Source organism: Heterodontus francisci, chromosome 5, assembly GCF_036365525.1.
Source record: "Heterodontus francisci isolate sHetFra1 chromosome 5, sHetFra1.hap1, whole genome shotgun sequence".
In the NCBI taxonomy this organism is placed as follows: domain Eukaryota; kingdom Metazoa; phylum Chordata; class Chondrichthyes; order Heterodontiformes; family Heterodontidae; genus Heterodontus; species Heterodontus francisci.
The window spans coordinates 74,176,448-74,203,182 of NC_090375.1; the positions used below are offsets into that span (position 1 = coordinate 74,176,448).

General features: G+C 43.6%; 1 protein-coding gene across 2 annotated transcripts in view; it reads left to right on the top strand.

Annotated features, from left to right (window-relative positions):
• LOC137369913 (matrix metalloproteinase-16-like) overlaps positions 1 to 26,735 on the top strand; it is a 306,491-nt gene that overhangs the window by 108,952 nt on the left and 170,804 nt on the right. The window contains exon 4 of one of the 2 annotated variants that reach the window (XM_068031639.1): positions 14,949 to 15,259. In XM_068031639.1, coding sequence (XP_067887740.1) covers positions 14,949 to 15,259 — 311 coding nt within the window. The remainder of the gene's footprint in view (positions 1 to 14,948; positions 15,260 to 26,735) is intronic. The other variant, XM_068031640.1, reaches the window with a different exon arrangement.

The following is a 26,735-nucleotide window of genomic DNA, read 5'->3' on the forward strand; positions in this document are numbered from 1 at the left end:
TTGATGTAATTCTATTTAAATGCTGAAATGTGATGCATGCTGTTTAAAATGATTCTGTGGTATGCTAGAAATGTGGCAAGTGAAATCCCAATGTCTCCTTCAACAGATGGGTGCTTTCCTTGTGTGCGTGAAGCTATATAATTACTGCACAGAAACAGGCTCATAGGCTGGAATTTTACACCCCCTCCCCGCCCCACAGGAGCAGGCTGTTGGCGGGGAGGAGTTGTGAAATTGAGTGTGAGGTGGGAGTGCCGTTCCCAATGCCTTGCCGCCCCCGTTGCAATTTTACCAGGGGTGGGTGGGCAGCTGAGGTCCACCAGGAGACTGCTCAGCTAAACCTGGTGGCCTTCTTGTGGGCTGGGGGGGGTCTCCTGATTGGGCACCCTGTACCCCACAGAGGGCCCCCCCCAGCCCAACCGCCCCCACTACATAACACTCCCTCCCAACTCCCCACACTTGCCTTGCCGGGGTCCGGCTGATTGACCCCAGCGAGGCCCCAGAGACTCACCTTGTTTCCAGGACAGCGTCCCTCTTGCTGCTGAAGCTGGTGCAGTCCCAGCCGTGACCACCACTCCCAGTGGTGCTGCTGGGACTGAGAGCTGCCGGCCCGCTGATTGGTCAGCCAGCTCCTGGAGGCAGGACTTCCTGCCTCAGAGGGGCAGAAATCCCACTCAAGGCCAATTAAGGGCCTGGAGAGTGTAAAATCCTGGCGTGGCTCCCCAGGCCTGGCGGAGGCAGGCACGCCTTTGACTTTTTGGCCGATGGTTCGGGGCCTTCCACCCAATGTAAATTCCGGTCACAAATCTGTGCTAGTGCTTTTTTTCCCTACATGAGTCACTTATTCTAATCCCACTCTCCTGAATGTACCCCATATATAGTATTTCAGTGTTCTTCTTTATAAGCAAATATCTAATTATCCTTTAAAAGAAATCTACTTCAACAATAATTTGTGGCAGAAGTTTACATATCATAATCACAGACATGAACAGACATTTTTCTCATATTCCCGTCAATTATTGTGAATTTCTCAAATTTGTGTCCTCTTATTGTCTCATTGATCACTGTTTACCATATCATAATCCTTCTTGTTTTTGAAGATGTCTGTCAGGTCACAGCCTTTACCTTCTCAGCTCCAGAAATAAAAAGCTCATTTTGGAACTGTTATTGTTTATCCCTGGAAACATGTTAGTCAATCTATCTGTATTTTTACCATTCCTTTTATATCGTTCCCAAAATGAGACTCGTAAAACTGTAACTGTGGTGTAATTAATGCCATGTACAAATTTAATGTTATATCAATGCTTTCATACTGTAAGCCCCTAGATACAAACCAAGGATTATATTTGTTCCAATAATACTGCCAAAAAATTCAGAATTGCTTGGCTCTGATGTCATTATAGAACATGATTTCTAACATTAGGCACTGTTAACAAGCTTTACAAATAATCAAGCATCCGTTCGTGACAAACTAGATTCTGCAACAGCACAATATGATATCAGCAAAGTGATGGACGATGTCGTCGACGGTTCTATCAAGCGCCACTTAAACAGCAATAACCTGCTCAGTGACGCTCAGTTTGGGCTCTGCCAGGGCCACTCAACTCCTGATCTCTTTACAGCCTTGCTCCAAACATGGACAAAAGTACTGAACTCAAGAGTTGAAGTGAGAGTGGTTGCCCTTGACATCAAGGCAGCATTTGACCGAGTGTGGCATCAAGGAGCCCTAGCAAAACTGAAATCAATGGGATTCAGGGGGAAAACTCTCCACTGGTTGGAGTCATATCTAGCACAAAGAAAGATGGTTGTGGTTGTTGGAGGTCAATCATCTCAGTCCCAGGACATTGCTGCAGGAGTTTCTCAGGGTACTGTGCTAGGCCCAACCATCTTCAGTTGTTTTATCAATGACCTTCCCTCCATCATAAAAGCAGAAGTGGGGATATTCACTGATGATTGCACATGTTCAGTACCATTTGCAACTCCTCAGATACTGAAGCAGTCCTTGTTAAAATGCAGCAAGACCTGGACAACATGCAAGCAAGCCGATAATCATGTGGGATTTTAATCTACATATATACTGGAAAAAGCAGATGGGCAAAGGTAGCTAAATAAGGCATTCATAGAATGTTTTTGAGATAGTTTCTTAGAAAGGCACATTCTGGAGCCAACCAGATATCAGGCTATACTAGACCTGGTATTGTGCAACGAGATAGAATTAATTAATGACCTTATAGTGAAAGCGCCCCGCAGCAATGGCTATCATAATATGATTGAATTTTACATTCAGTTTGAGAGAGAGAAGAGTAGGTCGAAGACTAGTATTTTAAACTTAAATAAGGGAAATCATGAGGGCATGAAAGCAGAGCTAGCTAAAGTGAACTGGCAAATTAGGATAAGGGATAGGTCAATAGAGATGCAGTGACAGACATTTAAGGGGATATTTCAGAATACACAGAGTAGATACATTCCAACGAGAAAGAAAAATTCCAAGGGGAGGACCATCCATCTGTGGTTAACTAAGCAAGTTAAAGATAGTATCAAACTTAAAAGAAAAAGCATATAATTGTGCAAAGATGGGTGGCAGGTCAGAAGATTGGACAGAATCTCAAAAAAAGCAAAGAATGGCTCAAAGATTAATAAGGAGGGAAAAATTAGAGTGTGATAGAAAGCTAGCTACAAATATAAGAACAGATAGTAAGAGTTTCTATCGATATTTAAAATAGAAAAGAGTTAACAAAGTGAGCGTTGGCCAATAGAAAATGAGTCTGGGGAATTAATAATGGAAAATAAGGAGATGGCAGATGAATTGAACAGGTATTTTGCATCGCTCTTCACTATAGAGGATACAAGTAACATCCCAGAAATAGCTGTAAATCAGGAAATGGAAGGAAGGGAGGAACTCTAGAAAATTACAATCAACAGGGAAGTGATACTGAGCAAATTGCTGGAGCTGCTTCCCAGCTCCGGGGGTGGGGGATCCCTTGTTAGAAGGCACTTTGTGCCTGAATGAGGGACCCGTCATCAGGAATGGGGGGGTGCCCGCTGAGAGCCAATCCTTGCCCTTGCCACCGAACCCCAATACACCCCCCTCCCCCGCCATCCCCACCCCACGAGACCCCTCCTGCCCTGATCTACCTGGGTTCATCAATGCTCCTCAGCCTCCTATAGGTTCTCCTCCAGCAGCAGCTACTGCCTCTGGGGTGACGCTGCAGCTGCTGGGCTCTGATTGGCTGTCAGCTCTCCAAGAGTGCGACTTCCAGCAACGGGGTCCTTGATCCTGTGGAAGGCCCGCTTCTGTCCACCTAAGTGCCTAATTGACACTAGATTTGGCATGCCTTCCGGAGAATAGGCAACGCAGGGATCTCGGCGTTGCTTTTTCCAGACATCAAGAATCCCGATGCCAGAATAAAATCCCAGCCAGTGGCACAGTTCTAATGAGTATTCAGGAACAGAGTGACCTGGGGGTGCATGGACATCAACCTTTGAAAGTGGAAGGACATATTAAGAGAGTGGTTAGCAAAGTATAGAGTCATAGAGTTATACAGCACAGAAACAGGCCCTTCAGCTTATCGTGTCTGCCTGCCATCAAGCACCTAAGTATTCTAATCCCATTTTCCAGCACTTGACCTTGTATGCTATGGCGTTTCAAGTGCTCATCTAAATACTTCTTAAATGTTCTGAGTGTTCCTGCCTCTACCACCCCTTCAGGCAGTATGTTCCAGATTCCAACCACCCTCTGGGTGAAATTTTTTTTCATCAAATCCCCTCTAAACCTCCTGCCCCTTACCTTAAATCTATGCCCCCTGGTTATTGACCCCTCTGCTAATGGAAAAAGTTTCTTCCTATCTCACCTATCAATGCCACTCAACGTTGTATACCTCAATCACATCTCCCCTCAGACTTCTCTGCTCTAAGGAAAACAACCCTAGCTTTTTCAGTCTCTCTTCATAGCTGAAATGCTCCAGCCCAGGCAACATCCTGGTGAATCTCCTCTGCACCCTCTCCAGTGCAATCACATCCTTCCTATAGTGTGGTATAGTGTGGGACACAAGTACGCCAGCTGTGGCCTAACTAGCATTTTATACAGCTCCATCATAACCTCCCTGCTCTTATATGCTATGCCTTGGCTAATAAAGGCAAGTATCCCATATGCCTTCCTAACCACCTTATCAACATGTGCTGCTGCCTTCAGTGATCTATGGACAAGTACACCAAGGTCCCTCTGACCCTCTGTACTTCCTAGGGTCCTACCATCCTTTCTGTATTCCCTTGCCTAGTTAGTCCTCCCAAAATGCATCACCTCACACTTCTCAGGATTAAATTCCATTTGCCACAGCTCCGCCCATCTTACCACCCCGTCTATATCATCCTGCAATCTAAGGCTTTCCTCCTCACTATTTACGACACCACCAATTTTCGTGTCATCTGCAAACTTACTGATCATACCTCCTATATTCGTGTCTAAATCATTAATGTACACGATAAACAGCAAGGATCCCAGCACTGATCCCTGCAGTACACTACTGGTCACAGGCTTCCAATTGCAAAAACAATCCCTTGACCATCACCCTCTGCCTCCTGCCACTAAGCCAATTTTGGATCCAATTTGCCAAATTGCCCTGGATTCCATGGGCTCTTACCTTCTTAACCAATCTCCCAGTTAGGACTTTATCAAAAGCCTTATTGAAGTCCATGTAGACTACATCAACTGCTTTACCCTCATCTACACATCTAGTCACCTCCTCGAAAATTTCAATCAAATTTGTTAGACATGATCACTCCCTGACAAAACCATGATGACTATCCTTGATTAATCCCTGCCTCTTCAAGTGGAGTTTGATCCTGTCCCTCAGAATTTTTTCCAGTAGTTTCCCTACCACTGATGTTAAACTCATTGGCCTCTAATTACCTGGCCTCTAATTATCCCTGCTACCTTTCATGAATAATGGTATCACATTCACTGTCCTCCAGTCCCCTGGCACTTCTCCTGTGGCCTGAGAGGATTTGAAAATTTGATAGAGCCCCTACAATCTCCTCCCTTGCCTCATATAGCAGCCTGGGATACAACGCATCTTGGCCTGGGGATTTATCCACTTTTAAGCCCGCTAAAACCACTCATACCTCCTCCCTTTCAATGCCAATTTGTTCAAGTATATCACGATCCCCCTCCCTGATCTCTACACCTACATCGTCCTTCTCCATCGTAAACACAGATGAAAAGTAATCATTTAAAACCTCACCTGCGTCCTCCAGCTCCACATACAGATTGCCACTTTGGTCCCTAATGGGCCCTACTCTTTCCCTGGTTATCCTGTTGCCCTTAATATACATAAAACGCCTTGGGATTTTCCTTTATCTTGCCCACCAGTGTTTTTTCATGCCTTCTCTTCACTCTCCTAATTTCTTTTTTAAGTATCCCCCTACACTCTCTATACTCCTCTCGGGCCTCCTATGTTTTCATTTCTCTGAATCTGCCATAAGCCTCCTTTTGTTTCCTTATCCAGTCCATCTCCCTTGACATCCAGCGTTCCCTGGACTTATTGGCCCTACCCGTCACCTTTAAGGGAACATGTTGACCCTGAACTCTCACTATTTCCTTTTTGAATGACTCCCACTGGTCTGATGTAGACTTTCCTGCAAGTAGCTGCTTCCCGTCCACTTTGGCCAGATCCTGTTTTACCATATTGAAATCGGCCTTCCCCCAATTCAGTACCTTTATTTCCTGTCTAGCTTTATCCTTTTCCATAACTACCTTAAATCTTAGAGTTATGGTCACAACCCCCGAAATGCTTCCCCATTGACACTTTTGCCACTAGCCCGGCTTCATTCCCTAAGATTAGGTCCAGTACCGCCCCTTCTCTTGTAGGATTATCTATGTGCTAGCTGAAAAAGCTCTCCTGGATGCACATTAAGAATTCCGCTCCCTTTAAGCCTTTTGCACTAAGATTATCCCAGTTGATATTGGGGAAATTGGGGAAATCAGGGGGAAAGCCCTCCGCTGGCTGGAGTCATACCTAGTGCAAAGCAAGATGGTTGTGGTTGTTGGAGGGTAGTGTCCTAGGCCCAACCATCTTCAGCTGCTTCATCAATGATCTTCCTTCAATCATAAGGTCAGAAGTGGGGATGTTCGCTAATGATTGTACAATGTTCAGCACCATTCGTGACTCCTCAGATACTGAAGCAGTACGTGTAGAAATGCAGCAAGACCTGGACAATATCCAGGCTTGGGCTGATAAGTGGCAAGTAACATTCGCGTCACACAAGTGCCAGGCAATGACCATCTCCAACAAGAGAGAATCTAACCATCTCCCCTTGACATTCAACGGCATTACCATTGCTGAATCCCCCACTATCAACATCCTAGGGGCTACCATTGACCAGAAACTGAACTGGAGTAGCCATATAAATACAGTGGCTACAAGAGCAGGTCAGAGGCTAGGAATCCTGAGGCGAGTAACTCACCTCCTGACTCCCCAAAGCCTGTCCACCATCTACAAGGCACAAGTCAGGAGTGTGATGGAATACTCTCCACTTGCCTGGATGGGTGCAGCTCCAACAACACTCAAGAAGCTCGACACCATATAGGACAAAGCAGCCCGCTTGATTGGCACCCCATCCACAAACATTCACTCCCTCCACCACCAACGCACAGTGGCAGCAGTGTGTACCATCTACAAGATGCACTGCAGCAATGCACCAAGGCTCCTTAGACAGCACCTTCCAAACCCGCGAACTCTACCAACTAGAAGGACAAGGGCAGAAAATACATGGGAACACCACCACCAGCAAGTTCCCCTGCAAGTCACACACCATCTTGACTTGGAACTATATCGCCGTTCCTTCACTGTTGCTGGGTCAAAATCCTGGAACTCCCTTCCTAACAGCACTGTGGGTATACCTACCCCAAATAGACTGTAGTGGTTCAAGAAGGCAGCTCACCACCACCTTCTCAAGGGCAATTAGGGATGGGCAATAAATGCTGGCCTGGCCAGCGTCGCCCACATCCCATGAATGAATTTAAAAAAAATTGAAATCCTCTACTATTATTACCCTATTATTTTTACGCATCTCTGAGATTTGACACCATATCTGCTTCTCTATCTCTCCCTGACTGTTTGGAGGCCTGTAATACACTCCCAGTAAAGTGATTGCCCCTCTTTAGTTTTTAAGTTCCAGCCATATGGCCTCATTTGCGGAACCTTCTAAGATATCATTCCTCCTTCCTGTAGTTATTGACTCCTTGATCAATTGTGCAATACCACCTCCTCTTTTACAACCCCCCTCCACCCCCACCCCTCCCTCACCCCCGTCATGCCTGAAGATTCTCTACCCTGGAATATTAAGCTGCCACTCCTGCCCTTCCCTCAACCATGTCTCTGTGATAGCAATAATATCATATTCCCATGTGTTAATCAATGCCCTCAATTCATCTGCCTTACTTGTAAGACTCCTTGCGTTTAAAATAGAAGCAATCCAGCCTTGCATTATTCACTTGTGCCTTAACAGGTCTATATTTGCTCTGTCTTCCATACTGACTTAGTTTCTTTTCTATATTTGACTGTGCATCACCCACTACTGTATCTCCACTCTGTACGCCATCCCACTGCCAAATTAGTTTAACCTCCCCGCCTCCCCCCCCCCCACACCCCCAAACAGCAGCAAACTTCTCTGCAAGGATGTTGGTTCCGTTCCGGTTCAGATGCGAACCGTCTGACTTGTACAGGTCTCACCTTCGCCAGAAAGAGACTTAATGATACAGGAAAGTGAAGCCCTCCCTCCTGAACCATCTCTTCAGCCAGGCATTCATCTGCTCTATCCTCCTATATCACTCGCACATGGCACGGGGAGTAATCCAGAGATTACAACGTTTGAGGTCCTACTTTTTAATCTGCTACCTAGCTCCCTAAAATCTTATTGCAGGACCTCATCCCTCTTGTTATCTAGGTCGTTGGTACCAATATGGACCACGACCTCTGTCTGTTTACCCTCCCCCTTCAGAATGTCCTGCAGCTGCTCCGTGACATCCTTGACCCTAGCACCAGGGAGGCAACATACCATTTTGGAGTCACATTTGCGACCGCAGAAATGCCTATTTGTACCCCTTACGATAGAATCCCCTGTCACTATAGCTCTCCCACTCTTTTTCCTCCCTTCCTGTGTAGCTGAGCCACGCGTGGTGCCACAGTCTTGGCTCTTGCTGCATTCCCCTAACAAGCTATCTCCCCCAATAGTATTCAAAGCGAAAAATCTGTTAGAGAGGGAGATGGAAGCAGGGGACTCCTGCACTACCTGCCTAGCGGTCATCCATTCCCTTTCTGCCTGAGCAGTCTTTACCTGCGGTGTGTCCACCTCCCTGTATGGGCTATCCATGATGATCTCAGCCTTGTGGATGCTCCACAGTGTCCCCAGCTGCTGCTACAGATATCAAACGTGGAGTTTGAGTAGCTGCAGCTGGAGATACTTCCTGCACATGTGTTGGCCCTGGGCACTGGAAGTGTCCCTGACTTCCCACATTGCACGTTGTATTACACTACAATTTAACAGTGTTAACATTTTCTGACTCTTTCTGATACGATCGTATCACAACTCAGAACCATATTTTGAGAACACAAGAAATGAAGCAGGAGTAGGCCATTCAGCCCATCGAGCCTGTTCCACCATTCAATATGATAATGGATGATCTTCTACCTCAACTCCACCTTCCCATGCTCTCCCTATATCCTTTGATTCCCTTAGTATCCAAAAAATCTATTGATCTCTGACATCAATATTTTCAATGACTGAGTATCCATACCCACTGGGGTACAGAATTCCGAAGATCTACAACCCTCAGAGTAAAGATATTTCTCCTCATCTCAGTCCTAAATGGCCAACTGCAGTTTCAATCATAGTTAAAAGTCCTTAAATTGGAAAGGGCTCATCTTCCATCAAGGATGATGCAATTTCATTGCCATTGTTTGATTAATGATTCAGGTTAAAAAGAACTATGTCCAATGGAGATGGATAGGGTACTTTCCTGTTTTCTCAATCATTTGATTTGAGTACCTCATCCCATCTCTGGAGAGTCAGTCAACACATTGGCCGGTGCAAGCATCTCTTTGCAACTGTCTTTTTAGCCTATTCTGTCAGTTGGAGCAGAATGCTGTGTACATTGCACAACATGATTCAACTTTTCAACTTAATAGGTAATGAATCTGTGTGTCAGCTTGACTACATTGATAGTAATCTCACCTCTCTTTCAGTAAGTTGTAGATTCAAGAGAAAGACCAGTGTTTGTGCTCCAAATCTAGGCTGATCGTTTTATGTGGTCCTGAGGAAGTTTTCAGAGGTGTGATCATTCAGGAAGAAGTTAAACAAAGGTAAAACAAAAGCAAAAAAACGCTGGAAATATGCAACAGATCAGGCAGCATCTGTGAAAAGCGAAACAGAGTTAACAGTCTGAATTTCCTGGCCCCATGGTTTTGGTGGTGGGGGATTGGGAAAGTAGCAGGAAACCTCGTTGGGGCAGCTCCCTGATGCTGTCCTGCCTCCAGGGACAGGATTAAAAATTAAATTAGATTAAAAATAGAGGCTTATAATCTTGCAAAGAATAGTTGTAAGTCTGTGGATTAAGAGTGTTTTAGAAACCAGCAAGGGCAACCAAAATGTTGACTTTTCGAGGGACTGGCTGCCAGGATGATCAGCAGAGTCTGACAGCCAATAGCACCAATTCAGGGTCCAATCAAGAGCCATTATTCTTGGAATATCAGGAAGTAGAATCGGTTTGGATTTAGATTAGGAAGAGTATGAGTCAGAAAATGCTTCTGGGAGTGGTTTATAGGCCCCCAAATAGTGGTTATACCATTGGACACAGCATTAAATAAGAAATTATTGGAGCATGTAACAAAAGCAATGTAATAATTGTGAATAACTTTAATCTTCATATAACCTGGACTAATCAAATTGGCAAAGGTGGTCTGGAAGATGAGTTTTCAGAATGCTTTTGTTTTCTGGAGCAAAATGTTGTGGAACCAACTAGGAATAAGGCTATTTTAGGTCTAGTATTGTGTAACGAGGCAGGGATAATTAGTAATCTCATAGTAAAAGATCTGCTGGGAAATAGTGATCATAATACAATTGAATTCGATATTAAGTTTGAAAATGACATACTCCAATCATAAGCAGGAATCTTAAATTTTAACAAAGCCAATTGCATAGGTGAAAGGAGAGAGCTGGCTAAGTTTGATTGGGTAAATAGACTAAAAGGTATGGTGGTAAATAAACAGTGGGAAACATTTAAATAAACAATTCAAAATGTTCAGCAAAAATATATTCCATTGAAAATCAAAAACTCACCAAGAAACATCCATCCATAGCTTACTAAGGAGGTTAAGAATAGTATTAGATTAAAAATAGAGGCTTATAATCTTGCAAAGAATAGTTGTAAGTCTGTGGATTAAGAGTGTTTTAGAAACCAGCAAGGGCAACCAAAATGTTGATAAAAAGGGAAAAAATAGAATAAAAGTAAACTAGCCAGGAATATAAAAACAGATTTCAGGATTGCAAGAGCTTTTACAAGTATATAAAAAGGAAGTGAGTAGCTAAAGTAAATGTTGGCCCCTTAGAAGCAGAGACAGGAGAAGTTATCATGGGGAATGAGTAAGTGGCAGAGACATTGAACAAATATCATGCATTTTTTAAAAATTCATTTGTGGGATGTGGGCATCTCTGGCTAGGCCAGCGTTTATTGCCCATCCCTAATTGCCCTTGAGCTGAGTGGCTTGCTAGGCCATTTCAGAGAGCATTTTAAGAGTCAACCACATTGCTGTGGGTCTGGAGTCACACATAGGCCAGACCAGGTAAGGACAGCAGATTTCCATCCCAAAAAGACATTAGTGAACTAGATGGGTTTTTACAACAATTGACAATGCTTTCATGGTCATTAATTCCAGATTTATTAATTGAATTTAGATTTCACCTCTGCCGTGTTGGGATTCAAAACCATGTCCACAAAGCATTAGCCTGGGCTCTGTATTACTAGTCTAGTGACATTACCACTGTGCCACCACAAAGTAGAAGACACAAGTTACATACCAGATATCAAGGGTAATCTAGGAGCTAAAAGGAGTGAGGAAATTAAGGTAATTAATATCATCAGAGAAAAAGTATTGGAGAAGCTAGAGGAACTAAAATCCGACAAATCCCCAGGACCTGATGGCCTACATCTAGGGATTCTAAAAGAGATAGCTGCAGAGATAGTGGTTATGATTTTCCAAAATACCCTAGATTCTGGAACAGTCCCAGCAGATTAGAAGTTAGCAAATGTAACTCTGCTATTCAAGGAAGGAGGGAGAGAGAAAACAAAGAACTACAGGCCAGTCATCAAGAAAGTGCTGGGGTCTATTATTAAGGAAATCTTAACAATGCACTTAGAAAGTCATATTATGATCAAAGTCAATATGGTTTTATGAAAAGGAAATCGTATTTGACAAATTGATTAGAGTTTTTTGAGGATATGGGTGCTAAATATTCCTGGATACAAGGTGTTTAGGAAAGATAGGCAAGGGAAAAAAAGGGGAGGGGTCAGTGATATTGATTAAGGAGAGCATTGCAGTGCTGGAGAGAAAGGATGTCCCCGAGCGGTCGAGGACAGAATCAATTTGGTTTGAGCTAAGGAACAAAAAAGGTGCAGTTACATTGCTTGGTGTTGTCTATAGGCCACCAGCTAGTGGGAAGGACATGGAGGAACAAAATTGCAAGGAAATTACAGAGAAGTGCAAAAATTATAGGGTAGTTATAATGGGGGACTTTAATTATCCAAACATAGACTGAGATAATAGTAGTGTAAAGGGCTGTGAGGGGAAAGAGTTCTTAGAGTGTGTACAGGAAAATTTTCTACAACAGTGTGTTGCTAGTCCAGCAAGAAAGGAGGCACTGCTAGACCTGGTTCTTGGGAATGAGATGGGACAAGTGGATCAAGTATCAGTAGGAGAGCATTTAGGGGATTGTGGTCATTGTATCATAAGGTTTAGAATGACTATGGAAAAGGACAAAGAGCAATCCAGGGTAAGAATAATTAACTGGGGGAAGGCCGACTTCAATGGGGTAAGAATGGAGCTGGGGCGAATAAATTGGAGTTAAAAGCTGGCAGGAAAACCGGTCGATGAACAATGGGCTACCTTCGAAGAAGAGATAGTTCAGGCACAGTCAAGGTATGTTCCCTCAAAGGGGAAAATTAGGGCAAACAAACCCAGAGCTCCCTGGATGACAAAAGAGGTAGAGATTAAGATAAAGAAGAAAAAGTGCACTTATGACAAATGCCAGATAGAAAATACTATTGAGAATCAATAGGCGGTGCAGTGGTTAGCACCGCAGCCTCACAGCTCCAGCGACCCGGGTTCAATTCTGGGTACTGCCTGTGTGGAGTTTGCAAGTTCTCCCTGTGTCTGCATGGGTTTTCGCCAGGTGCTCCGGTTTCCTCCTACAGCCAAAGACTTACAGGTTGATAGGTAAATTGGCCATTGTAAATTGCCCCTTGTATAGGTAGGTGGTAGGGAAATATAGAGACAGGTGGGGATGTGGTAGGAATATGGGATTAGTGTAGGATTAGTATAAATGGGTGGTTGATTGTTGGCACAGACTTGGTGGGCCGAAGGGCCTGTTTCAGTGCTGTATATCTAAATAAATAAGAGAAGCAAAGAGACAGCATGAAAAGAGAATGGCAGCTAGCATTAAAGGAATTCCCAAAGTTTTTTAGAGGCATATAAATAGTAAACAGGTGGTAAAAGGAGGGATCGAGCCAATTAGCGACCAGAAACGGGATTTACACATGGAGGCAGAGGGCATAGCTGAGGTATAAAATAAATACTTTGCATTAGGCTTTACCAAGGAAGAAGATGCAATGCAGGCAATGTTGAAAGAGGAGGTAAGTCAGACGCTAGAGGGGTTTAAAATTGATAAAGAGGAAGTGTTAGATAGACTGTCTGTACGTAAAGTGGATAAGGCACTAGGACCAGATGAGATGCATCCAAGGATACTGAGGGAAGTGAGGGTGGAAATCACAGAGGCACTGGACATAATTTTTCAGTTTTCCTTAGACTCGGGGGTGGTCACAGAAGATTGGAGAATTGCAAATGTTACACGCTTGTTCAAAAAAGGGTGTAAAGTTAAGCCCAGCAACTACAGGCCAGTCAGTTTAACTTTGGTGCTGGGAAATCTTCTAGAAAAAATAATGCAGGACAAAATCAATTGTCACATGGACAAATGCGATTTAATTATGGAAAGCCAGCATGGATTTCTTAAGGGACGATCATGTTTAACTAACCTGCTGGAGATTTTTGAGGAGATAACGGAGAGTGTTGATGAGGGCAATGCTATTGATGTGGTGTACATGGACTTTCAAAAGGCATTTGATACAATGCCACAGAACAGACTTGTGAGCAAACTTGTAGCTCATGGAATAAAAGCAACAGTAGCAACATGGACATGAAAATGGCTGAGTAACAGGAAACAAAGAGTAGTGGTTAATGAATGGTTTTTGAGCTGGAGGAAGGTTTGTAGTAGAGTTCCCCAGAGATCAGTGTTGGGACCCTTGCTTTTCCTGATATATATTAATGACCTAGACCTTGGCGTACAGGGCACAGTTTCAAAGTTTGCCGATGATACAAAACCTGGAAGCATTGTGAAACTGTGAGGAGGATAGTGTAGAACTTCAAAAGGCCATAGACAAGTTGGTGGAATTGGCAGACAGGTGGCAGATGAAGTTCAATGCAGAGAAATGTGAAGTGATTCATTTTGGCAGGAAGAACATGGAGAGACAACATAGAATAAAGGGTACAATTCTAAAGGTGGTGCAGGAGCAGAGGGACCTAGGTGTATATGTGCATAAGTCATTGAAGGTGTCAGGACCTGTTGAGAGAGTAGTTAACAAAGCATACAGAATTCTGGGCTTTATTAATAGGGGCATAGAGTACAAGAGCAAGGAAGTTATGTTGAACTTGAATAAGACACTAGTTCAGCCTCAGCTGGAGTATTGCGTCCAGTTCTGGGCAAGCACTTTAGGAAAGATGTGATGGCATTGGAGAGAGTACAGAAAAGATGCACAAGAATGGGGAATTTCAGTTATGAAGATAGATTGGAGAAGTTAGGATGGTTTTCCTAGGAGAAGAGAAGGCTGAGAGGTGATTTGATAGAGGTATTCAAATCATGAGGAGTCTGGACAGAGTACATAGAGAGAAACTGTTCCCACTCGTGAAAGGATCGAGAATGAGAGGACATAGATTTAAAGTATTTGGTAAGAGAAACAAAAGTAACATGAGGAAAAACTTTTTCATGCAATGAGTGGTTAAGGTCCGAAATGCGCTGTCTGATAATATGGCGGAGGCAGGTTCAATTGAAGCATTTAAAATGGAATTAGACAGTTACATGAAAAGGAAGAATATGCAGGATTATGGGGAGAAAGCAGGGAAATGAAACTGAGGGCGTTGCTCTTTCAGAGAGCGGGTGCGGACACGATGGGCCGAATGGCCTCCTTCTGCACTGTAACGATTCTGTGATTCTGTGAAATTTAATATGGAGATACAAGCATTTTCCTTAAACTTTTCAGTCTGAATTTTCTTCTTTTAGTTGCCAAAACTGGAAGAAACAGCAAGAAAATTGAGGCAGCTGAATCTTGCTGGAAAACTCAGCAGTCTCCACAACAATCATAACAAGTTCCAATCTTCCACAGAGCTAGTTGCAACTTTTCTTTAGACAGCAATTTTAAAAAATTACTCCAAAAAATATTCTTCTCCTAAAGTTAGATAAGAATGTTCAACAGGTTACATATATCCATTATTGATCTTTTGGTTTTTTTGTAGCCAAGGCCAACTGTCAATTGGCCAAGAGAAGTTGAAAGAAATGTTGTTATAGTTTAATAATGCCACAGACCTGAACCCTTTTCGTCAAAGTTGTCATTTTCTTTCTTATTTTACCTACAGCATTAAGAACTTCACTCCGAAAGTAGGAAAACTTGAAACCCACAGAGCAATACGCCGTGCCTTTGATGTGTGGCAGAATGTAACTCCCCTGACATTTGAAGAAATACCATATGAGGAGTTGGAAAACAAGAAGAGGGATGTGGACATTACAATTATGTTTGCTTCTGGTTTCCATGGTGACAGCTCACCCTTTGACGGGGAAGGTGGCTTCCTTGCACATGCTTATTTCCCAGGACCTGGCATTGGGGGTGACACTCACTTTGACTCCGATGAGCCGTGGACATTAGGAAACCCAAACCATGATGGTAAGCACTCTTATTTCAAAAATAATCCATAGGATGTTTGAAAGTCATATGTACCTATAACTGAAATAATAATTGTGACTCATCATATCTTGCTTTGGAACCCTCGATGTTAATGAACATTACAAGGATCCAGGAGAGAAATTGCAGTAACAGGAGGCTCTTATCAACAGATAGTTTATTATAGGAGCTGATACTATAAATACATTAGACACTGACATTATTACTTTTACTCTTCAGAGACTACACTAAAATAAACAGTAAATCCAGGACACAGCTGTTTCATTTCAAAGGATGCTGTAAATTAAGATACATTACTCTGACATTTCTATAATAATTACATACCAAATCATATATTTTCCAGAATTCACTTTGCCAAATAACCTAGTAACACTTCAGAAAACTTACTGGGGGTGGGGACAGGGATGGGGGTGGTGAGGTTTGCTACAAACAGCAATCAGAGTAATTCTTCAGTGTTGTGGAAGATGCAACTGAGCTCCTATATTTTATACTGATGAAGGGCCAAGGTCCGAAGTGCAAGGCAGCGATAAGATTGAAATAACATTGCAGGGACAGGCCTTATTGTTCATTTTACATACATTGTATATTATGTGGTGCAACTTTCAAAGAGATGAACGTACTTAAAGAGATAAATATTGCTCTGTGTGTAAGGTTAAAGACATATGCCATTAACTTTCAAAAGATGCTGTCCCAATTGCCTGCTTTAACCTTGGTGGAAGATCCATGGGAATCCTGGAGTAAATGGTCCTCACTTTCCATGGATCTCCCACAGAAGTTAAAGAAGATGTTCAGAAGACACCCTCACCCTCCCAAAACCTTGCAAATTCAGCCTGATACTCTTTAGATGAACTAGGAATTCTGATAATTTTTTTAGTGATGTTTTAGTAAAATAGTTTTTCTATAATTTTACTTGTGGAACAATTTATACTAGCGAAAGTAAAAGCATATGAGGTCAATATTTGGCTTGCTCACCTGGCCAGTGCTCTGCCAGGATTATCTGCTTGTTGTAGAACCCACCCAAATTTTATTCCATTCTAATAAAGGAAATGAAAACAGGACAGTTTGTACAAGCCAAACACTTTGCCAGATTAGCAGAGAAGCCAGAAGGTCTCCCCAATAAGCCTTCTCATTCTTTAAATGTTACATTTCGGAAGATAGGAGCAGGTGAAGGTGATGCAGCCGCTAAAGCCTGTCTCACCATTCAATTATATCATGGCTTATCTTGAGCATGCTCCTGAAATTAAGGAGCATCCTGGCTAGTTTCATTTGTAAATACAGGGAAGAAGGATATTTAGGCTTATCACATCTAAATTAAGGTTTTTGAGGCCAATGTTATTCCATACTGGTTTCATTTGTAATGCCAATCAATTAACTTTATTAATCCCATTATAATTCTGAAATCCTTGTTTGCTTTGACTAAATGTGATACCAGTGTTGAGCCACTAAGAGTATCAGCAAGAAAAGTGAAAAAAATTGCTCTGATGGACAGATGTTTATAAATACATGGGAAATAGTGGGCTGAGTTTTATCCTGCCCTTGGAGACAGGAATGGAGGTGGGGAGGGTGAGGGTGGGGGTGGCGCACACAAAATAGTGTGGGGTGGCGTTGGCAGCCTGCCCAACCTTCTCCTGCCCCCATGCCATTTAGTCCATGGCGGGGAAGGTGGAGGACTGCCCTCCCACCCAAGGCCAATTGAGCCACTTAAGTAGCCAAATAAGACCACTTAAAGGCAGCTTCCTGCCTCCACTCCCATTCAACTAATGTCGGAGGGGCCAGCCACCACATGGAAACACCACCACATGAGATCGGAGGCCTCATAGTGGGCTCGGGCAAGGTCTCTCCTTTGAGGGTAATCCATGGCCCATGGAGGCACTTCCCCAGAGGCGATGACTGCCCCCATGGCAAGGGCCCCCCCCACACCTTCACCAACCACCCCCCTCCTCCACTCCCTTGCTTGTCTCACTGGCCCCGGCAACCCTGATCCCACTTACCTGGATCCTGGGGTCTTCTCTATGTTCACTACTGCAGACCTTCTGCAGTGCCGGCAGAGTCCACCACTCCCTCTGATTGGTCAGCAGCTCTGGATCTGGGGGTTGTCCCTTAAAGATTGGCAGTTAATTGCCTGCCCGCCATTGAATTTGGCTGTAGGTCCAACAGAGGGTCAAGGTGGGTTGCCCGCCGCATGGACCCCGTCGCTGAGATAAAATCCAACTGTGTGTGTGTGTGTGTGTGTGTGTGTGTGTGTGTGTGTGTGTGTGTGTGTGTGTGTGTGTGTGTGTGTGTGTGTGTGTGTGTGTAATGTGTATAGAAAGATAGAGGAAAGCAGGTATGAATATGACTGTGAATGGGTCACATCCAGTAAGTCATGTCAGGTTCTAGTCAAACAAGTTGGATAATTTTAACTTAATCTGCCCTGTGGGAAACTGACGGGATTGGGTCAGATGCATGTTTGATGTCAGTGGAGAGTGACATGATCACATCAGTTCCTCCTAGATGAGTCAAGTTAAAATGACCCCATAGATGCCAATCAGAGAACATTAATTATTTACGCATGTTGACGACTAGAATGTATTGCAGAAAATGATTACATTTGACTATTATGTAAGGACCAGGGAAGGTAACATTCACTCCAAAAGTTAAGTCTGCCTTGCTGACAATGTAAATTAAGGAGCTTGCTCAAAATAACAGAACCTGGTAATGCTTGTTTTCTGTATAAAAAAACTGCAACTCGTGAATACTATGATACAGATGTGAATGATTGTTGTACCAAACTGTCTTTGGTGAGCTGTTCAATTTATTTGCTTTATCCTCAAAATAAGCAGGAAGAGTTTCCCTTACTATCATAATGGAACTTCGGTTTATTTCGTTTAGAAACTTATCATTTTCAGTGTTCATTTCTGTGATATAATATACTGCCTCATTGAACTATTATCACACCCACCCCATGGATTAAGACCAAAACAAATAATTAAGGTAGACCTGCCTGAGGTTTTGTAAAATTATCCATTTTAAGAATGATTGCTGTGAATATTCAAACTTTCATGGTCTTGCAGTGTCAGCTGTGGCTCAGTTGGTAGCATTCTCGCCTCTGAGTCAGAAGATTGTGGATTGAAGTCCCCACTCTAGGGCTTGGAGCGCTAAAATAGAGGCTGACACTCCAATGCAATACCTAGGGAGTGGTGCACTGTCTGGGTTACCATTTTTTGAATGAGATGCCCTCTCAGAAAATGGCATAGAGGTAGTTGATCAGCCATGATCTGTTTGAATGGCGGAGCAGGCTTGATGGGCTGAATGGCCTACTCCTGCTCCTATTTCCTATGTACTGTGGCACTATTTTAAAGAATAGCAGGGGAATTATACGTTGCCAATATTAATCCCTCAATCAACGTCACAAAAACAGATTATCTGGTCATCAACACATTGCTGTTTGTGAGAGCTTGTGCAAATTGGCTGCCACATTTCCCATATTACAACAGTGACTATGCTTCAAAATAGTACTTCATTGGCTATAAAGTGTTTTGGGACATCCTGTGGTCATGAAATGTGCTATGTAAATGCACGCCTTTCTTTTCTTGTTCCTTTAACTGTGTGCAACATGGTTGAATGCCAAAAAATTCAACTCAATAGAGCCATCTCAAGCTAGATCACTTGGCAAATATTTTTGGTACAAATGCTCTCAGGCTGGGAAAGTCTGTCCAGCATTTTCTCTTTTTATTTCAAATTTCCAGCGGCAGCAGTATTTTGCTTTTGAATTATTTCTACCACACCTGTAGTAATGCCACTGATCGGCGCAATTAATGAGCTTAAAATTGGTAGAACTTCACTAATGATGCGGTGAAGTGTTTATGACTCCAGAGCTTTTTCTCCTGTCTGGCTTGGCTAAATGTCCACAAAACTAAATACACCCAGAAGACTCTGAATTCTCCTGTACCATGTAAAGTAACTCTTATGGCTTTGTCAAATAATATAATGCAGCCATTATTAATTAAAATGATTGCTGGTCAGAGTGCTCCATGGTACTTGTCTAATAAGTTGTATTATCAGCTCCAACCCCTCAGCCAGTTAATCATATTTTTGGACTCTGAGCAGCAAAGCCGCCTCATGCCTTCTTCATGCCTTTGAGCAATTCAATGGAAATTTTTACACTGTAAAATAGAGGAAATGTAATTAATTTGCGGCTGAGATTAAATGGCTTGAAAGTCATTTATATATCTTTAGAAAATATCGTTTTGCACTGTAAGTAATGAAGATGTGTTGAAACATACATGTATAACTACACTTGAATGGAATATGAAGTGACGAAAAGAGTATTTAGCAAAGCACTTGTGCATCACTAGGGAAGGCGGTGGCATAGTGGTTACATCACTGGACACAGGTTCGAATCCCACCACGGCAGGTGGTGAAATTTGAATTAATAAAATAAATCTGGAATTAAAAAGCGAGTCTAATGGTGACTCTGAAACCAGTGTCGATTGTTGTAAAAAACCCATCTGGTTCACTAATGTCCTAAAGGGAAGGAAATCTGCCGTCCTTACCTGGTCTGGCCTACATGTAACTCCAGACCCACAGCAATGTAGTTGACTCTTAAATGCCCTCTGAAATGGCCTAGCAAGCCACTCAGTTCAAGGACAATTAGAGATGGGCAATAAATGCTGTCCTAGCCAGTGACACCCACATCCCATGAACAAAATAAAAATCACATTATATATGATTCATGTGAATGGGGACTGGATTTTCCTCCACTATCTCGACTTGAGATTGGGCGGGATAGCAATGAGGAAGTGTGAGGCTAGCCATCGGCACTGTGCCCAACCTGGATTTCCTCTCCCAGCCCTGCCAATACAGCTGCTGGCCTTTCCTTCCCTGTTTGCTGCATGTAAATGGAAATAGGATAGGGCCCTATTTCCCAGGAGATATCCCTATTATGTGTCTTTCTTAACACCTCTCACAGGATCATTCAGGGGATGATGGAGTCAGTAGGCTCAGGTTAGCAATGGCACTGGCATTAATGGTTTAAGTACCACTGGGAGCCTGATGTGCACGGGAAATGAGTCCAGTTCAGAAAAATGGGTTACAGTTATGACAGAGTCAGAGGGGCCGCCGCATAAAAGGAATCTTGACCTTGTAAGTTTTTTTGGCATTTCCGAATTGCAGTTCATTGTTCAACACGGTCTTTCACTGATATGTAACTCAGTGGGGGCTAAATTGGAAAGCTCTCGAAAACAAGCGTGGGATCGCAAAGCGTGATTAATCCATGCCCATTAATTGTAATGAAAGCAGCATGGCAACTTCATGCTGCCTGCTTATTTGAATGATCTCTGCTTCCTGCCAGCACTAACCACACTATTCATTGGCAGGGGACCGATATCATGAGTGGCTAGCACCATTTAAATCTAGCCTACCATGCTTTAAGCTAGCCTGCCCCTCTTAAAGGGGAGGTACATTATAGCTGGAGCAGGTGTTGGGAGTCGTGGTGAAAGGGAACCTGACCTGGCAAAGAATGAGGAATGGTACAACAGTGGAAGTGTGGGCTGCAGACTTTTCAGACACGGTATTGGATGTCTTGGTGGAGGAGGTGGAAAGGAGGAGAGATGACTTGGATCTGCACCAGGCAAGGAGAGCCTTCAGACACACACTCAAAAGGCAATGGGAGCAGATTCCAGGAGTCAAGCCCTGTGGAGCTGGATGCAGTGTCGCAAGAAGTTCAATGACCTCACATGAGTGGTCAAGGTCAGTGAATGCATTTTCATATGCCATATTCTACCACCTGCACCAGTACCCTCAGCCAGTGTTCAATTCACCACAGCCCCCATTACTCACCTTCAGGCCTCATAGCTAATTTTCATATGTTTCACTTCACCCTCAAAGACTTAGCTCAACATCTCACATGTTGCACACAATATAGCTATTCCATAGCTATAGCCACATCAGTGAAACACTTCCCTCTCTCTTGCAGGGCAAGGTAGCAAACAACTGGAGAGAGCAGGAGTTAACCAGAGGAGACAGGATAACCTGCATGTCCTAACCCCCATGAAGGAGATGATACTGGCTATTATTGAAATGCCCATAACTGAGGCTGTAGTCAAAGATGACAATATCCTCATACCTAATCCTCCTTCTTAAATCCCACTTCCTCCTCATCCCACACTCTCTTCTGTTCTACAAGCTGCAGATAGTGTAAGCATGCTCCTCTTACATTCCCATTACCCCCACCACAAGCTTCACCTTGTGTCTTTTTCCTTTCAGATTCCCAAGAGGTGCAAAGTGGCCAGGTAGTGGAGAAACACCAAGAATAGAATGATGATGAACACACAACACTGTCACTTGATTTCCCACTTGCAGAAACCAGCTCAGGTACTGGCACTGCATGTATCAGAGGATATATTTTAGCTGGGATCTGCATATGGTGAGTTACCAGGCACGAGTGTGTTGCAGCCAGGGCAAAGGTCATGGATAGCACAAGTGCCAGCTTGCTGAAAGGACAAGGTCATACACAGTTTCTGCTGCAGAGAACTCAGATGAAGACATTGATGGGATGCCAATAGAAGAAGGCTGATGGGCATGCACAACGAAATGCCTGGTGCTTTGGGAAGCCTGCCAGAAAGCCTATGGTCACTGTCCAGGAGCATGGAGGAGTCCAACATCAACTTGGCAAGGGACTTTGCTCAAAGCTTGGAGCCGATCCTTTCCAGCATGGAAGTGGTGGTCGAATCAATTTGCACACTTGTGAAACCAACCACGATACAGCATCTGATAGTGGATGCCACAGCTTCCATTGCAGCACAAGCAGCAGCCACCCAACATCTGAGTGCTGCACTGGAAGCTCAGACTGAACTCGTGCAAGGTCAGCTTGCTGCATGCAAGCTCAGACTGCTGCCATCATGGCTGTAGGTTACAGTGTACAAAGGAGCTTGCAGGGTGTCACAGCAGTCCAGCAGTCTGTCCGTCAACAGATTACTAGGATTGCTGAGGTGATGTCCTGGAGGAGTGGCATTGGCTCCATGGAGCACAAACCTGCTGTCCTCTTGCAGGATGACAGCAGTCGTCCTCCCACCCCTGTTACTCCGCCAGTTCCCTTGCTGTTGTGGCTTTTATTTTTACGTTGTGGCCAAGAGGATGGTGATGGGTAGTGACAGAGGGAAGGTAAAGTGTAGGACTGTTGATGAATGGAGATTTGGGTTTGCAGTTACTGGTATCACACTTGGATGAATTCTTCACACACTGTCCAGTCAGAAAAGGGCTGCCTAGGTTGCCTACTTCCTCTTCCTCCTTTTCCTCTTCTTCCTCCTGCTGCTCCTCCTCCTGCTGTTCAGTTGCTCACTGTACACCTGGTGGCAAGGGCTATGCCCTCATGATGGCAAGGTTGTGCAGTATACAGCAGACTACCAAGAATCTTGATACCTACTCTGCTGAGTATTGCAGGGCTCCTCCAGAGGGCAGTGAAAATATTGTTTCAGCATGCCAATGGTCTGCTCTGTCACATTTCCTGTGGCAGTATAGTTTTCATTGTATGCATGGTGCACCCAAAAATGTGGGTTGGGCACCAGGATTATCAGTCATGTCATCAGATAGACCTTGTTGCCCAGTTGCTGTGATGGTTCTAACGCAACTGCACAGTGGACTGTCACAGAATGAAGGCATCATGACTGCTGTCAAGAGACAGCAGTTGATCTGCATGATTCACTGTTTATGGTCACACACTAGTTGGATGTTGAGGGAGTGGAATTCCTTTCAATTCCGGTATAGGGCAGAGCTGACTTGCAGTGCCTGCAAAGCCATGTGTGTACAGTCAATGGTACACTGCACCATGGGGAAAGGTGCAATCCTAGTGAAGCCATGAGCTCACTCCACCTGCTTGTCTCTGGCAAGAGAGAATGAAATGTAGTTAGTTCTCAATGGATAGAGGGCAACAATGGATGGCAAACTTTGAGATGTTGCTAATATCTCCAGCTCTGGCCTGGAAGAAAACAGATATATAAAAGATCATCACCCTGGTCACCTTCACAGCCTCTGACCTTATGGTCCTCATCCTGCTCTGGAGTTACAGTTGTGGCTGCAGTAGGTGACAGATTACAGTGAGGACCTCCTTACTGAAGCACAAACATCACACACATTGTTCCTCGCTGAGGTTCAGGTTGGAGAATTGCTCCCTGAACACCCTAGGCAGATGTGGCCTCTGGTTTCGAGCCCTTCTCCCCCTCCTGTTCCTCCCGCTTCCAGCAGCCTGTCCTGCTCTACATGGCTTTTGTTCATTCTCCAAGTCATGATCTATCCAAGGGGAATGGCTACTAGTGCATCGCTGTCTGGGTACACAGGTTTGTGCAGAAGCCTTGAAAGCACCAAAAACTTCTTCAGCACAGCCACACCACTTCCTGCAGACTTTTGCAATTTGAAGCAACTACAGAATGCTCCAAAAACTTGTATAAATATAGCAACAGCTAGAAGAAATCAAGCAGAAACTAACCTGTAGGTAGTTAATGATCCCTTTAGATAGTACTTGGGCACTTGAAGAACCCAAAATACCGACACCAACAAGCCTAATTTCGCACCCAGCAGCACGACATTATTGCCATGAAGTCATGGATATTCTTGCTTCTGATCTCAAACTCTTCAGTCTGTCTGGTGCAATAAGCTAGAACTGAATTTGTTTGTCATTGAAGATTGAAGAGCTTTAGCTCCCATATGCTCTTTCTGTTTCTTTCAGTTCATCTTCTACACCTTCCTGTTCCTTCTGCTGCTGCAACTCCAGCTCTGACCAGATATTAGCTATCCATAAGCAAAAGAAAAAACTGCTAGAAACATTCAGCAGGCCAGGCTGCGTCTGTGGAGAGAGAAATAGAGTTAACGTTTCAGGTTGATGAACTTTGCGCAGAATTAGGAGCTGCTTAGAGATGAGCAGCTTTTAAGCAAGTACAAAGCCATGGGGAGAAGGGGAGCAAGGACAAAAGTGAAAGGTTTGTGATAGGGTGACGGGTAGGAGTGATTAAATGGCAAAAGGGATGGTAATGCTTTGAGTAATGCCATTTAAACACAAGCATTTTTGGGATCAGTTGAGTGGCTGTCCAATACATTGGGTCCAAGAATGAATGGAACTGCTTCACAGCTTTAAGTGCAGCAGAATAGCCATCAGTATCATCCACTTGTGCTGCTGCTGCATTGTTTAAGGTCATGGGGAGTCCACCTCATTATAATATTGCCAGCAGATTCCTGCTTCACATCATAGATAGGAAAGGGCACAGGAAGTGTAGAATACAAGTAGAATGACGAATCAACATACCATGATGAACAAATAAGCATTCCCAGACTGTATTTAGAACATAGAACATAGAACATTACAGCGCAGTACAGGCCCTTCGGCCCTCGATGTTGCGCCGACCTGTGAAACCATATGACCTACACTATTCCATTTTCATCCATATGTCTATCCAATGACCACTTAAATGCCCTTAAAGTTGGAGAGTCTACTACTGTTGCAGGCAGGTCGTTCCACGTCCCTACTACTCTCTGAGTAAAGAAACTACCTCTAACATCTGTCCTATATCTATCACCCCTCAACTTAAAGCTATGTCCCCTCGTGTTTTCCATCACCATCCGAGGAAAAAGACTCTCACTATCCACCCTATCTAACCCTCTGATTATGTTATATGTCTCTATTAAGTCACCTCTCCTCCTCCTTCTCTCCAACGAAAGCAACCTCAAGTCCCTCAGCCTTTCCTCGTAAGACCTTCCCTCCATACCAGGCAACATCCTAGTAAATCTCCTCTGCACCCTTTCCAAAGCTTCCACATCCTTCCTATAATGCGGTGACCAGAACTGCACGCAATACTCCAGGTGCGGCCTCACCAGAGTTTTGTACAGCTGCAGCATAACCTCGTGGCTCCGAAACTCGATCCCCCTACTAATAAAAGCTAACACACCATATGCCTTCTTAACAGCCCTATTAACCTGGGTAGCAACTTTCAGGGATTTATGTACCTGGACACCAAGATCTCTCTGCTCATCTACACTACCAAGAATCTTCCCATTAGCCATGTTACCTCTAGACTTGACTATTCCAATGCAATCCCAGCTGGCCTCCCACATTCTACATTCTGTAAACTTGAGGTCATTCAAAACTGCTGCCCCTGTCCTTACTCACACCAAGTCCCCTTTACCCATTATCCCTGTGCTCACTGACCTACATGGGCTCCTAGTCAAGCAATGCCCTGATTTTAAAATTCTCATATCTGTTTTCAAATCCCTCCATGGCCTTACCCCTCCCTATCTCTTTAATGTCCTCCAGCCCCATAACCTTGCAAGATATCTGCACTCATCTAATTCTGGCCTCTTGAGCATTCCTGATTTTAATTACTTCATCAATGGTGGTCATGCCTTCAGTTGCCTGGTCCCTAAGCTCTGGAATTCCCTCCCTAAATTTCTCTGTATCACTACCTTGCTTCCTTCCTTTAAGACGCTCCTTAAAACCGACTTTTTTGACCAAGCTTTTGGTCATCTTCCCGAATGTCATCATCTGTGGCTCAGTATTTAATGTTGCTTTATAATGCTCCTATGAAGCACTTTGGGACATTTTATTCCATTAAAGGCACTATATAAACATAAGTAGTTGTTGTTGCAATAGCAACAGGAACAGAATTAACAATGTTGGTGACCCATGGTCAGCCCGCAGTGTAAATGAGGAACTAGCTCCAGCAATGCTTCAACTGTAATACATCAAATGTTAGCATATGTGAACAAGGTTTTAAACTGCAATAAAGCAATAAACTTAACTCATTCAAGAGCATAAGAAATAGGACCAGGAGTAGGCAATGATGCCCCTCGAGCTTGCTGAACAATTCAATAAGTTCATGGTTGATCTACTTCAATTCTACTTTCCTAGCCTATCCTCATATTCCTTTATTCCCTTAGAGTCCAATATCTATCGATCTTAGTCTTGAATATACTCATCGACTGAATATCCACAGCCCTCCAGGGTGGAGAATTCTAAAGGTTCACGGCCCCCTGCATGAAGAGATTTCTTCCCATCTCAGTCCTAAATGGCCAACCTGTGACAGGAGGGAGCAACTATTGGTTGAATTTCATGCCAGCTGGAGAGGGCTGCCTGCTAAATCTTTATACTAAATAGTGCAAAGGCAAGATTTTTACTGTAAGGTAGAATGTAGTTGATTGCAATGTATTGACACACTTCATGATCAAACAGCTTCATTCATAGCGAAAGGCTGCACTGAAAGGAAGATAGTGTCCAAGGTATTTGGGATATAAACAGATCAGCTTAAATCATAGAGTAAACAATTTTGTAACTTGTTAATGTATTTAGAATTGGGCATGTTTCATGGATTCATTAAAATAATAATAAGAGCCTTTTTTTTATTCATTCATGGGATGTTGCTCATCCCTAATTGCCTTGAGCTGAGTGGCATGCTAGGCCAGTTCAGAGGGCAGTTAAGTCAACCACATTGCT